The 9,868-nt window shown below is 54.7% G+C and overlaps 2 protein-coding genes across 2 annotated transcripts in view; one reads left to right on the forward strand and one right to left on the reverse strand.

Moving 5' to 3' along the window:
• MSH5 (mutS homolog 5) overlaps positions 1-5,356 on the forward strand; it is a gene marked incomplete at its 5' end in the record, with an annotated part of 40,363 nt that extends 35,007 nt beyond the window's left edge. The window contains 13 exons of the mRNA XM_015569848.1: positions 611-739; positions 985-1,057; positions 1,205-1,314; positions 1,527-1,607; positions 1,844-1,931; positions 2,159-2,348; positions 2,457-2,583; positions 2,968-3,117; positions 3,918-3,992; positions 4,188-4,331; positions 4,537-4,674; positions 4,823-4,896; positions 5,115-5,356. Of these exons, the coding sequence (XP_015425334.1) occupies positions 611-739; positions 985-1,057; positions 1,205-1,314; positions 1,527-1,607; positions 1,844-1,931; positions 2,159-2,348; positions 2,457-2,583; positions 2,968-3,117; positions 3,918-3,992; positions 4,188-4,331; positions 4,537-4,674; positions 4,823-4,896; positions 5,115-5,226 (1,491 nt within the window). The remainder of the gene's footprint in view (positions 1-610; positions 740-984; positions 1,058-1,204; positions 1,315-1,526; positions 1,608-1,843; positions 1,932-2,158; positions 2,349-2,456; positions 2,584-2,967; positions 3,118-3,917; positions 3,993-4,187; positions 4,332-4,536; positions 4,675-4,822; positions 4,897-5,114) is intronic.
• Positions 5,357-8,127: 2,771 nt separating this feature from the next.
• VWA7 (von Willebrand factor A domain containing 7) overlaps positions 8,128-9,868 on the reverse strand; it is an 8,056-nt gene continuing 6,315 nt past the window's right edge. The window contains exons 14-16 of the mRNA XM_006772858.2: positions 9,648-9,864; positions 9,284-9,458; positions 8,128-9,190 (exon numbers count right to left, since the gene is read on the reverse strand). Of these exons, the coding sequence (XP_006772921.2) occupies positions 9,017-9,190; positions 9,284-9,458; positions 9,648-9,864 (566 nt within the window). The 3' untranslated portion in view covers positions 8,128-9,016. The remainder of the gene's footprint in view (positions 9,191-9,283; positions 9,459-9,647; positions 9,865-9,868) is intronic.

The following is a 9,868-nucleotide window of genomic DNA, read 5'->3' on the forward strand; positions in this document are numbered from 1 at the left end:
CACGGTGAAGTACAGTGAAGGCCTGGAGAGGAGGCAGAAGTGGAGTGGAGGTGGCCAATGGGGAGTCAAAGGGGGACATCTCTAATACTTTCAACAGTAAAGACACAGTCCTGGCCAGTATACTCGGTGGTTAGAGTGTTGGCCTGCAAACCAAAGGGCTGCAGTTTTGATTCCCTGTTAAGGGCATGTACCTGGGTTGCAGATTCCATCCCATACCTGGTCGGGGTGCAGGAGGCAACCAATCGATGTGTCTCTCTCACATCAATGTTTGTCTCCCCGCCGCCCCACCCCCATCCACTCTCTCTAAAAAACAATGGAAAAAATGTCCTTGGTGAGAATTAACTAAATAAATAAAAATAAAACAAATTATCTTCTCCCCTAGGATGTAAGCTCATGTGGACAGGGACCATATTTTGGTTGCCTTTTTACCTCAATGTTTAGTGCAGTGCCTGGCACATTTCCTCCCTCATTATTTCATTTTGCCTCTGAGATCTCTCTGTCTTTATTATTCTGTTTTTCCTTGTTGATCTTTGTTCTCAGTCCATCCTTGTCCCCTCTCCTCAGCCAGGGCTGGCTGAGGGCCACCATCCCCTGTCCATTTCTCCTACAGACTGTGTACAGTGCCCTGGGCCTGAGGGATGCCTGTCGCTCCCTGCCTCAGTCCATCCAGCTCTTCCGGGACATTGCCCAAGAGTTCTCTGATGACTTGCACCACATCGCCAGCCTCATTGGCAAAGTGGTGAGTAGAAGGGAACTAGAGGCAGGAGATACGCTGTGGAAGATGGGGAAGCCTGGGAGACAGTGAGGTCAGCTGAATGACCAACAAGTGGAATGGTGAAAGGAGGTGGCAGAACATCGGGAATGTGCTTGGAGGGCTAGGGTTAGATCAGGGACTGCAGGGGGAATTGGAGCCCAGCTAGACGTGAGCAACAGGACGGAAAGATGGTGCTGGCCAATAAGCAACTGGACTTCTTGCCTCCTCAGGTGGACTTTGAGGGCAGTCTTGCTGCAAATCGCTTCACAGTCCTCCCCAACATAGATCCTGAAATTGATGAGAGTGAGTATTGGGTGGGAATCGGCCTGTGAGCCCTGAAACACAAGCCTGCACAGTGATGAGGTGCCACCGTTGGTACTTGGCCACTGCAACTGGGGATAATCATGGCAACCAGGGCAGGAACCTCACTCTCGATACCCACCCTCCTAGAGAAACGAAGGCTGGCGGGGCTTCCCAGTTTCCTCACTGAGGTCGCTCGGAAGGAGCTGGAGAATCTGGACTGCCGCATTCCTTCGTGCAGCGTCATCTACATCCCTCTGGTGAGCCAGGAGGCTGGGTGTGACCTGTGGGGGCTTTTGGAGGAGGTTGTAGGCGTATAGAGGACACACTGGTAGATAAGAAAACTTCTGGAGGATTTTGAAGAACATGAACACCTTGTGGTGGCTCTAGCCGCTGAGGGAAGCACGGGGTCTGGGAAGAGAAAGTGCCCAGGACATCACGCTCTGCCTTATCTCCTCTTTATGCTCTCCAGATCGGCTTCCTTCTTTCTATCCCCCGCCTGCCTTCCATGGTGGCGGCCAGTGACTTTGAGATCGAGGGACTGGACTTCATGGTAAGACCCTTGACCTCTGCAGGGAGGTGATGAGGAAAATGAATCAGCAGCTGTCGGGGCCTAGCCCTATCAGCACTGCCCAATGTGGGACCTCTCTTCTGTAGTTTTACTTTGACCTTTATCAGCGCTGAGATGAAGGAGAAGAGTCGGGTGGGGGCCTGCAGACAGGGTTATAAATGTGGGAGGGGATGAGGACCAAGAGACGCAGAGCCCACAGCCTGAACCCTCTGACCCAGTTCCTCTCAGAGGAGAAGCTGCACTATCGCAGTGCTCGAACCAAGGAGCTGGACGCATTGCTGGGGGACCTGCACTGCGACATCCGTGGTGAGGAGAAGCCAAAGGCTGGGAGGGGCGGATTCGAGATGACTCCAACAGGCTCCTTTTCTCCCTGCTCTCGCTCTTCACTCTGACTCTCCATCTTCTCTGAACGCCTCTGGGTGTCTCACACGGTATCTGCAAGCCTGTTTCCAGGTCCCTCTGCTGTCTTGTCTCTCCTTCATATCCCCCCCCTCCCCGAGCTGACCCCCAGCTCCTCCCTCACCTACCATCAGACCAGGAGACCCTGCTGATGTACCAGCTGCAGTGCCAGGTGCTGGCTCGGGTGGCTGTCTTGACCCGGGTGTTGGACCTTGCTTCCCGCCTGGACGTCCTGCTGGCTCTTGCCAGTGCTGCCCGGGACTATGGCTACTCAAGGCCCCGTTACTCTCCCCAGCTCTTTGGGGTACGAATCCAGAATGGCAGGTGAGAACAGAAGGGGGTGGAGGCATAGACACGAGGGGCCTAAAAGCCCCATGTTCTGGGGGCCCGCCCATCTGGGCGATATGTGAGGTACCTTTCCACCCACTGCAGACATCCTCTGATGGAGCTCTGTGCCCGAACCTTTGTGCCCAACTCCGCAGAATGTGGTGGGGACAAAGGGAGGGTCAGAGTCATCACTGGCCCCAACTCTTCAGGGAAGAGCATATACCTCAAACAGGTAGGAGACTCCTACACACTGGCCTCTGGTACCTTCATCTCCTCCCCCACCTGCTAGCCAGACCGGTCCCTGCAGCTCTCCTGCTGTCCTGACCCTGCCTGCCATGCAGACACTGTGACCCACACCTATTCCTCTTTCACTTGAGGGAGAGCCATGCCCTAATAGAGCTTTCCACGGCCTCAGTCCCCGTCCCTTACCTCTGAGCAGGACCATGCCATTCCCGTGTGCCTCTGGCCACCCCGTCCCTCTCTGAGTGGAAGGGGCCACGATCATCTATTAAACTATGTGCGTCTCTCCTTGCTCTGTCATTCACCCCTCAGTTTAGCCTCACCTTCACCTCCGCCCATCCCACCAGGCCCAGACTCTGCCTCCTTCCCTGCTTAGGTAGGCCTGATCACATTCATGGCCTTGGTGGGCAGCTTTGTGCCAGCAGAGGAAGCCGAAATCGGGGCAGTAGACGCCATCTTCACCCGTATTCATAGCTGCGAATCCATCTCCCTTGGCCTCTCCACTTTCATGATCGACCTCAACCAGGTCAAAGGGAGCAAAGAGAGGCGGGATTGGGATGGGGGGAAATGGGGAAGGAACTCGACCCCTGAAAAATGATCAGGAAAAACATTCCCTCTGCTGCCTGCCCTCTACACTAGGGAACCTCTTTTTTTGGGGGGCGGGGTATTAATCCTCACCCAAGGATATTTTTCCATTTATTTTTAGAATAGAAGGGAGGGAGCATGGGGAGAGAAATAGAGAAACATGACACATGAACTGGTTGCCTTCCACATGTCCCCTGACCAGGGATGGGATTGAACCTGCAACCCCAGTACATGCCCTTGACCAAGAATCGAACCCGTGACCCTTCAATGTGAGGGCCAATGCTTTAACCACTGAGCAATACTGGCCAGAGCTAGGGAGCCTCTTTTTTTTTTTTTAAATATATTTTATTGATTATTTACAGAGAGGAAGGGAGAGAGATAGAGTCAGAAACATCGATGAGAGAGAACCATCGATCAGTCGCCTCCTGCACATCCCCCACCGGGGATGTGCCCGCAACCCAGGTACATGCCCTTGACCGGAATCAAACCTGGGACCCTTCAGTCCGCAGGCCGACGCTCTATCCACTGAGCCAAACCGGTTTTGGCAGGGAGCCTCTTTTGAATCCTGTCTTTGTGTGTGGCATTGCTGGCCATGAAAGGGTGAACAAAGCATGCACCTTGCCATTAAAGACTTCCCCGTCCATTGGAGTGGACACAAGCAGCTTTATTCATGGCAGACTGTGGTCAGCGTTACAGGCCTCAGATGCTAATGCAACTCTCTGTCCACCTGGTACCCAGCAGGTGGCAAAAGCAGTGAACAGTGCCACCGAGCGGTCTCTGGTCCTTATTGATGAATTTGGAAAGGGAACCAACACGGTGAGGGGAAATCTCATGAGGAACAAAGGAGAAATGGAGGAGGGCAAAGGAGCAGGAGGGGAGGTTGGGCTTCAGGAAAAAGAATAGGTGTGGGGGCCAAAAAGAAACAGAAGAGTGCAAGATGGAAAAGGCCAGGGCAGGTGGGGGGACGTGGGGCACCCGTGGTTCTGCACTCTTACCCTGTCCTCTGCACAGGTAGATGGGCTCGCACTGCTGGCTGCTGTCCTCCGACACTGGCTGGCTCTCGGACCCACATGCCCCCACATCTTTGTGGCCACCAACTTTCTGAGCCTCGTTCAGCTACCCTTGTTGCCACAGGGGCCCCTTGTGCAGTATTTGGTGAGGGAATAATCTAGTCCCCTCGGGGTCCCTAAGCCAAGTGTTTCCCAGAGCTGGAGGCTGGCTCCTTCTTCAGAACAGGGGCTCCCTGAACACAGGGACCATGTCCCTTCCCTGCCCTCACTTCCCTTAGGGATTGGCTGTGGGTTTCAGGGTGGGACGCTGAGTGACAATGACACACTGTCCCCTTTTATTCTTTTTTAAGACCATGGAGACCTGTGAGGATGGGAATGACCTTGTCTTCTTCTATCGGGTTTGCGAAGGTGTGGCCAACGCCAGCCATGCCTCCCACACAGCTGCCCAAGCCAGGCTTCCTGACAAGCTCATAGCTCGTGGCAAGGAGGTGATGAGATCCATGTCAGCCATCCATCAGGGCTCCCTTCCGCCGTTCCTGCTCCTCTGGGGCCTGGGTTCCTGGGCCCATGGCATTTCTGACCTTATTTTCTCTTTTCGTACCCAATTCCCCCACCCTGCCTCCTCCTTGCTCCTAGGTCTCGGACTTGATCCGCAGTGGCAAGCCCATCCAGCCTCTCAAGGAGCTGCTGAAGGAGAAGCAAATGGAAAAGTGAGCGGGTGGCCCAGGGTCCTGTTCTAGCATCTTCTGCAGCTTTTTCCCCTTCAGGGACTCAGAAGGCCTTTTTGCCTTTCAGTGACTCAGTTTCCCAGTTTCTTTCTGAAATCCCTAAATTTCCAAGGTCCAGGCTTCCTCTGCACAACCTCTCCCCCCTGCTCAGGATCAGTTATCCGTCCTCTCATTTGGCTCTCTGTGCTCTCTCCCTTCAGTTGCCAGACATTAGTAGATAAGTTTCTGAAACTGGATTTGGAAGATCCCAACCTGGACCTGGACATTTTCATGCGCCAGGAAGTGCTCCCTGCAGCCACCACCATCCTCTGAGAGACCTTCGTCGGCCCTCCTCCCCTTCCCACACCCTGTGGGCTGCCATGCCCTTTTTGTTTCTTTAGACCCAAAGTTCTCAGTTTCCCCAGAAATCTTGTTTCACATTAGGAATAAAGTTTATTTTGGAGAAAGTTGTTTCCTTAGACCAGCCAAAACAAAGCAAGAGACTAGAAAAGAGATGAAACACCAAGTAGGAGTCCACAGAGGGACCTGCCCTGCCTCATTAGGGAGGTGGGGGGATAAATGGTGATGGAAGGAGACTTGAATGGGGGTGGTGAACACATACAATACCCAGATGTTGCATGATAGACTTGTACACCTGACACCTGCATAATTTTATTAACCAATGTCAGCTCAATTAATTCAATCAAAAATGACAGTGCCATTTCTGTGGGAGGATGGGGGATTCTACCCAGGGGGACTTTAAGAGAACCGACTTCAGACCCTGCAGAACAGAGGAGCCTAAGGGAGATGGTCCTTCCCAGCCTCGGACACACAGCAGGAAGAGCTCTGAGGCTGAAAGACTAGGTAGGAGGCTGCAAGGAGCAGGGAGAGAGGGGAGGGGCCAGCCCAGGTCACCAGTGGGTGTGGCTCCACCTTCCCACCTCAGAGTCCTGCCCCTGCTGCAGGCCCCTTCTAGTTCTGCTGGGGACAAGCCACCAAGACCCAGCAGCCTGCCCTAGCTGGTCTGGCCCAGTGGATAGAGTTCAGTGGATAGAGTGTCAGTCTTTGGACTGAAGGGTCCCGGGTTCGATTCTGGTCAAGGGCACATGCCCGGGTTTGATCCCCAATAGGGGGCATGCAGGGGGCAGCTGATCAATGATTCTCATCACTAATGTTTCTCTCTCTCTCTTCCTTCCTCTCTGACACCAATAAAAATATATTAAAAAACAAACAAAAACCCAGTGGCCTGAAGCTTCTTCCTCTGGGTGAGTACTAGTCCACCAAGAGGCCCCAGGGGAAGCCCCTCCTCCCAGATCTGCCCTCTACATTTCCACTCAATTTTGGGACTTCTAAGTCTTCCCCACTGCGTTCCCTTTCCCTGGTGGACAGTCTGGGCTTGATTCAGTGACCAGACAGAACCCAAGCAGGGGCTCCTAGAAAGACCGTGGCCCAGAGCCCTAATGTGGAGTAAGCCTCTGCTGTTTGCATTTTCCAGCTGCAGAGGAGGCAGGCTCTGGAGCAGGAACAGTCTGCCCTATGCAGGGGCTGCAGGGGCTGCAGGGGCTGGAGCTGCCCCATCATGGCCAGGCCTGGTTTGAGGGCCCGCTGAGAGGCACAGCAACAGCAGCTAGGTGCGGGGGCCTTTGGTGAGCTGCGGGGCAGCCCCCGGTGTGTGGGGAAGGGGACAGGGACCACATGTGGACAGAGCCTGACCCTGCCCTGGAAAGGAGACAATGGCCAGAGATCATGAATTAGGAGCAGCATTGCAGTGACGGGATGCCACCATCAGTGTTAGGGTGGCATTCTTGTTGGCACTGGAGCAGGTGGGTCTGCATTCTGTTCAGAGGTGGGAGAGTGGCCTGCATCACCCCAATGGGTCAGCGACTAAAGAAGAGGGAGGTCACAAAAAGACGGGAGCCAGAGAGAAAGGTACCTGGGCTCACCTGACGCGCCAGCCTGCTCTACCCAGAGAAGCACACTTGGTGAGAACCATTGGAAACGACCCTGAGCTGCTGGGCCCATCCCTATGAATTCATGGAATGATAAGTGGAAAAAAATAAAAAAGACTTCTGTGCTGCCGAAACCGGTTTGGCTCAGTGGATAGAGCGTCGGCTTGTGGACTGAAAGGTCCCAGGTTCGATTCCGGTCAAGGGCATGTACCTGGGTTGCGGGCACATCCCCAGTAGGAGATGTGCAGGAGGCAGCTGATCGATGTTTCTCTCTCATTGATGTTTCTGACTCTCTATCTCTCTCCCTTCCTCTCTGTAAAAAATCAATAAAATATATTTTTAAAAAAAAGACTTCTGTGCTGATAAAAATGTTTCTCTTAATTGAGTGGAAGTGTGGTGTCACTTTCCAAAGAATAATTACAAAAAACTTTGTGTCCTAAAAAAAAAAAATTAAAAAAAGAGGGAGCCCTGTGCCCTAGCTGGTGTGGCTCAGTGGATAGACCGTTGGCCTGCGGACCAAAGGGTCCTGGGTTCGATTCCAATTAAGGTCAAGTACCTTGGTTGCAGGCTCCTCCCCAGCCTGGGCCCTGGTCGGGGTACATGCAGGAGGCAACCAATCGTGTTTCTCTCACATCGATATTTCTCTCTGTCTTTCCTTCTCTCTTCCGCTGTCTCTGAAAATCAATGGAAAAATATCCTCGGGTGAGGATAAAAAAAAAATAGGGAGCCCTGGCCAGCGTGGCTCAGTATTTAGAATGTCAACCCATGCACAGAAGGGCCGCAGGTTTGATTCCTGGTCAAAGGCACATACTGGGTTGCAGGTTCGATCCCTAGCCCTGGTCGGGGCATGTGCAGGAGGCAACCATTGATGTGTCTCTCTCACGTGAATGGTTTTCTGTTTCTCTCTTCCATTCTCTCTAAAAAAAAAAAAAAAAAATCTGTGGAAAAATACCTGAGGATTAAAAAAAATGTTTCTTTTGATTCTATATCAGCAGGCTTCTATTAATTATGAAAATGAGTGATTTCCCTATATTATAGATAAAAGTTGCAAGGCCCGTCGAAGAGATGGAGTGGAGAGTACTGCCTTTCCCACCCGTCGGGAGGGGTACTGGGATGAGGGGTACGTGGGAAAGCACGGCCTGGGAAAGCACGGCCTGTGCTGACAGGAGAGTGGCGGACGGACCTGGAGCTCTCACACTGAGCCTGCAGGACTCCAGAGTTTTCTAACGTTCACACTTGGAGCCGGGAGTCCGCAGTCAGCCCAGAGTCAAAAGGTGAACATCTGTTTGAGACTCCGACTCCGGGGAAGGTGTTTATTGTTCTCAGTTGAGGCTTTTGAGAGGTTGGGGTAGAGAGATTTGGGGTCGACACTGGTTTAACGGAGAACAGCGAATATCCCCGCATTCGCCCCACGTCTTTGAACATGCCAGTTCCGGTGCCATCCAGGGCAGGAAGGGAAGGCCAAGGAAGCAGGGCTGTGGCAGCGGCAGGTAAACGGGGGTGGGGGGGGCACAGGGGAGGAGGGCCGAGCACAGATGCCCAGAACTCCTCTCTCTAGGGGCTGTCAATGCAGCCGAAGAGGAGATGGCGCAGCCAGGCTTCCCCAGGGGTGGAGGGGCCCTACCGGTGTCTAAGGCCTCCCCTCAGTCCCCAGTTGGGAGAGAACCTCCTATTCTGCCTCTTGACTCCACAGCGAAGGAGCTCCAGGTGGTGGGCCAACTGCAGTCCACACATCAGGCGTGAAGCGCCTTCTCTGCTCCTGAAAGCCTCCATTTCGCCTTCCTGCGCTCCATGCCCTCACGCTCCTATTTGCTGTGCATACACGATCTTTGAAATCCCTCTGGGGAGAAGACATGTTTATTGAAACTGTCCTTCAAATTTAAATACAAAAATAAAAGTTTCTCCAGAATTTCAAATACAAGCAATTCTATAAATAACACTTTCTAGTACCCTCCTACCCCAGTCTTAGGTTTGCTTCCCACGAGGGTTAGGGAAAGTGCACTGTGGGAAAATCGATTACCCTTTATCCCAATCTTGCTAAGAGAAGAGACAAGTGCATGAGAAGGAAAACCTCCAGCCCCGCTGGGAGAGTAGGGTCCCGAGGCCCACGCCATCGCTCACCCACCGGGAGGGATTGGAAAGAGCGCTGGAGACCCATCCTTGAGGGGCTGCTGTCACCAGGAGGCCAGGCCTAGAAGGAGCAGCACCCCGGCGACTGTGCCCCACCGGGGGTTGCCTGCCAGCCCGCCCCCCGCCCTGCCCTGAGTCACCAAAGGGGAGGGAGGAAGGGTGGAGCTGGCCATGGTGAGGACCGGGCCAGACGAGTGGGCAGGGACAGCGAGCTGGTCCTGGGGAGAAGAAGGAAAGTCCGTCTGGGTGTCTACACCCAAGTTAAGCCCCCCTTGGCCTGCCGACCCTGCGATGGAGAGGGGGGCCGTCACCTGTGGGTGCGGGGCCAGCACCAGGAGCCGGAGGAAGGCGTGGGTCGGGGGCACTGGTCTGGCTTCTCGACCCATCGCAGCCACAGTCACCGTCACCACGGAGTCCGGGGCAGCCGACTCCGGGACCGCCAGCCACAGGCGCCCCCAGGCGGACTCATTGTGCTCCAGGCGAACCCTGCGGAGCGGGTAGAAACAGCCAGGCTCCAGAGAGCCCAGCGTGGGGGGCGGAGCCAAGCGCTGGCGGAAGGGGAGGTGGCGCCTGAGGGCCAATCAGAAGGGGTCGGAGGCGGGGCTTAGGGGATGGTACCAGAGCCCCGCGCGAGAAAAGGGCGGGGCCGGGAGAAGCCGGAGGCTCGGGCTGCACCTGGAGAGGTTGGAGGTGAGCGCGAAGCTGGAGTTGACCCACGTCCTGAGGTCGAGATCCCGAGGCCCCGAGAAGCTGGCGACGCGAAGGCTGAGGGGGGCCTTGCTGCCCGGGGCCAGGAACCCCGCCGGGCCACTGAGCTGCGGAGGAGGGCGGGTCAGCGAGGAGCCGCGCTCCCTGGGCCCGCTGCGCCCTGCCCGGGGCTCACCTCCAGAAGGACC

This window comes from Myotis davidii, unplaced genomic scaffold, assembly GCF_000327345.1.
Source record: "Myotis davidii unplaced genomic scaffold, ASM32734v1 scaffold1006, whole genome shotgun sequence".
NCBI classification, from domain to species: Eukaryota; Metazoa; Chordata; class Mammalia; order Chiroptera; family Vespertilionidae; genus Myotis; species Myotis davidii.